A 3,260-nucleotide genomic window follows, 5' to 3' on the forward strand; every position below is an offset into this window, starting at 1 on the left:
TACTAAGCAATATGATAACATGATAGTTAGAATACTCGTAAGTATTTTCTTGTCATACATTTTGTGTGTCATAAAGAATATAGTATTGTATTAAATACAACTTGAAATTATTACTAAACTTTGACGTTAATTGAAACTAGTAATAAATACTTAAAACAAGTAGAAAATATATTTAACTCTTACCGTTTCAATGCTTCATGAGTTTATTTTTTTTCTAACATTAATGTTCATGCATATAATATATTTTATACTCATCCTATACTTTATTATTTAAAGTATTAATTTGTCATTTATAATAAAAAAAAACCAACATCATAATATTAACTCAATTATTTTATGATAGTTTTCATCATGTTGAATTTGTCAAAGCTTGAATTTGTGGCACTTGACATTTCTGAAAAAAATAATTTGTCATGGGTACTTGATGTTGAAATTCACCTTACCGCTAAGGGTCTTGGTGATAGTATAATCAAAGAAAATAAGGCATCAAGTCAGGATAAAGCGAAAGCTATGATTTTCCTTCGTCATCATCTTGATGAAAGACTGAAGATTGAATACTTAACAGTGAAAGATCCACTTGAATTGTGGATAGATTTGAAAGGGAGGTATGACCACCTCAAGGCAACAATATTGCCAAGGGCTCGTTATGAATGGATGCACTTACGGTTTCAAGATTATAAAATCGTAATTGAGTATAACTCTGATGTATTTAGAATCACTTCCCAATTAAAATTATGTGGGGAAACTATAAAAGATAATGACATGTTGGAAAAGACACTAACTACTTTTCATGCCTCCAATATGATATTACAGCAGCAATACCGTGAAAAGGGTTTTAAAAAATACTCTGAATTAATCTCATGCCTTCTGGTGGCTGAGCAACATAATGACCTTTTGATGAAAAATCATGAAGCATGTCCTGCTGGAAGTGCTCCATTACCAGAGGCACACGGGGTAGAAGCACACGGCCAGTCTGAAATAAGACAAAATAATCAGGATCATGATAATGTGCGTGGGTGTGGCAAGGGAAAAAGACCATATAATAATCGTCGAGGTGGTGGTCATAACAAAAAAGAGAACAATATGGGTTCTCTAAATAATCCTTCTAAAGGAAAGGGTGATCATTGTCATCGTTGTGGCCTTAAAGGTCACTGAAAAAATGAATGTCGGGCACCTGAGCATTTTGTCAAGTTGTATCAAAATTCCTTCAAAAGAAAAGGAAATAAAGGCGGTGCCTCCTCTTCTAATGCCCGAGTAGAGTCACATTTGACTCTCAAAGATGATGCTCAGGCAGGGTCTTCTCAAAAATATGATGAGAATATTGAGGCAAATTTAGCATTGAAAGATGATGCTTTCGATGGGCTCGATGATATCACTCATCTGGGAGCAGAAGACTTCTTTGAGGATCGCAATTGAAGATTTATAATTGAACTGGGAAATGAATAATGTTGTTTTGTGTTTTTAAAGTCTTACTTAAAGTTCATGTACTTAAATTTTCTTTTGTTAAGTTTCGTACTTCTTATTATGTATTTTTATTTTTATGAAGATAAATAAAATTTCCAGTCTTCAATTGGATCCAAGATAAGTAATGGAAATATGTGCCTTCTGGACAGTGCCACAACTCATACAATACTAAGAGGAAAGAAATATTTATCTTATTCGATTATGAAAAAGGCATACGGATATTACAAAGTTGATTAAGGGCTCAGGAAGAGCGGCCTTATTATTACCTGGAGGAACATTATTGGAAATTAATAATGTATTGTATTGTAGTAAGTCTCAAAGAAACTTGTTAAAAGTTTTAAGGTTATTCGCCAAAATGGCTATCATGTTGAGACTGAAAATGAAGGAAAGGTAGAATACCTTTATATTACTACGATAAGTGTGGAGAAGATAACTGTGCATGAAAAATTGCCTGCACTTTCTTCTAGGTTGTATAATACAAATATTGGTACGGTTGAATCACATGTCGTAGTAAACAAAATGTTTACTGGTTCTAATGATTTTATCATTTGGCATGACCGGTTGGGCCATCCCGGTTATAATATGATGCATAAAATAATTGAGAATTCACATGGGCATACTTTGAAGAACCAAAATGTTCTTCAATCAAATAAATTCTCTTGTACTGCTTGTTCACAAGGAAAGTTGGTTACCAAACCATCAACGACTAAGGTTGGAGCGAAATCTCCCGCATTTCTGGAACGGATACAGGGTGATATATGTGGGCCTATTCACTCTGCATGTGGACCATTTAAATATTATATAGTCTTAATAGATGCATCTACAAGATGGTCTCATGTGTGCTTATTATCAACTCACAATATGGCTTTTGCGAGATTGTTGGCTCAAATAATAAGGTTAAAAGAACAACTTCCAGATTATGCAATAAAAACAATTTGTCTTGATAATGTTGGTGAGTTTACATCTCAGGCATTTAATGATTATTGTTTGTCCACTGGAACAACAGTTGAACATCCTGTTGCAGATGTTCATACTCAAAATGGTTTAGCAAAGTCATTGATTAAACGTCTTCAATTGATAGCTAGACCATTGTTGATGAGGACAAAGTTGCATGTTTCGGTTGGGGGCATGTTATTTTGCATGCAACGATACTTGTGCGCATAAGGCCAACTAGTTATCATGACATCTCTCCATTACAATTGGTTTTTGGTCAGGAGCCAAACATTTCCCATCTTAGAATCTTTGATTGTGCGGTATATGTTCCAATTGCTCCACTACAAAGCACAAAGCACAAAGCACAAAGATGGGTCCCCAAAGAAAGTTGGGAATATATGTTGGGTATGAATCTCGTTCTATTATAAAATATTTGGAACATAGAACTGGAGATTTATTTACGGCAAGGTTTGGTGATTGTCATTTTGATGAATCAGTATACCCAACATTAGGGGGAGAACAAAAACAGTTGCGAAATGAGATATATTGGAATTCTCTTTAACTATCTCATTTAGACCCTCGAACAATTCAATGTGAGCAAGAAGTTCAAATTATGATTTATTTGCAGAATATTGCAAATCAACTACCAGATGCATTTACTAACCTTTCACGAGTTACTAAATCATATATCCCAGCTGCTAATGCTCAAGTTCGAGTTGATGTCCCAATAGGACAAAATGTTAAGGCAAATGAGTCTGGACCACACTTAAAACATGGTAGAACAATTGGTTCAAAGGATAAAAATCCTCGAAAAAGGAAAGGAATAAATGATCATAATATGGAGGCAATTGCTCATGAAGAGC

The 3,260-nt window shown here is 34.2% G+C and overlaps 1 protein-coding gene across 1 annotated transcript; it reads left to right on the plus strand.

Annotated features, from left to right (window-relative positions):
- The first annotated feature begins 351 nt into the window (after window positions 1–351).
- LOC125873465 (uncharacterized) lies at window positions 352–1,416 on the plus strand. The gene is made up of 2 exons (XM_049554402.1): window positions 352–1,147; window positions 1,220–1,416. The coding sequence occupies exons 1-2, from the start codon at window positions 352–354 to the stop codon at window positions 1,414–1,416; spliced, it is 993 nt and encodes a 330-aa protein (XP_049410359.1).
- Window positions 1,417–3,260: the final 1,844 nt, after the last annotated feature.

The sequence above is a fragment of the Solanum stenotomum genome, chromosome 8 (genome assembly GCF_019186545.1).
Source record: "Solanum stenotomum isolate F172 chromosome 8, ASM1918654v1, whole genome shotgun sequence".
Taxonomy (NCBI): domain Eukaryota; kingdom Viridiplantae; phylum Streptophyta; class Magnoliopsida; order Solanales; family Solanaceae; genus Solanum; species Solanum stenotomum.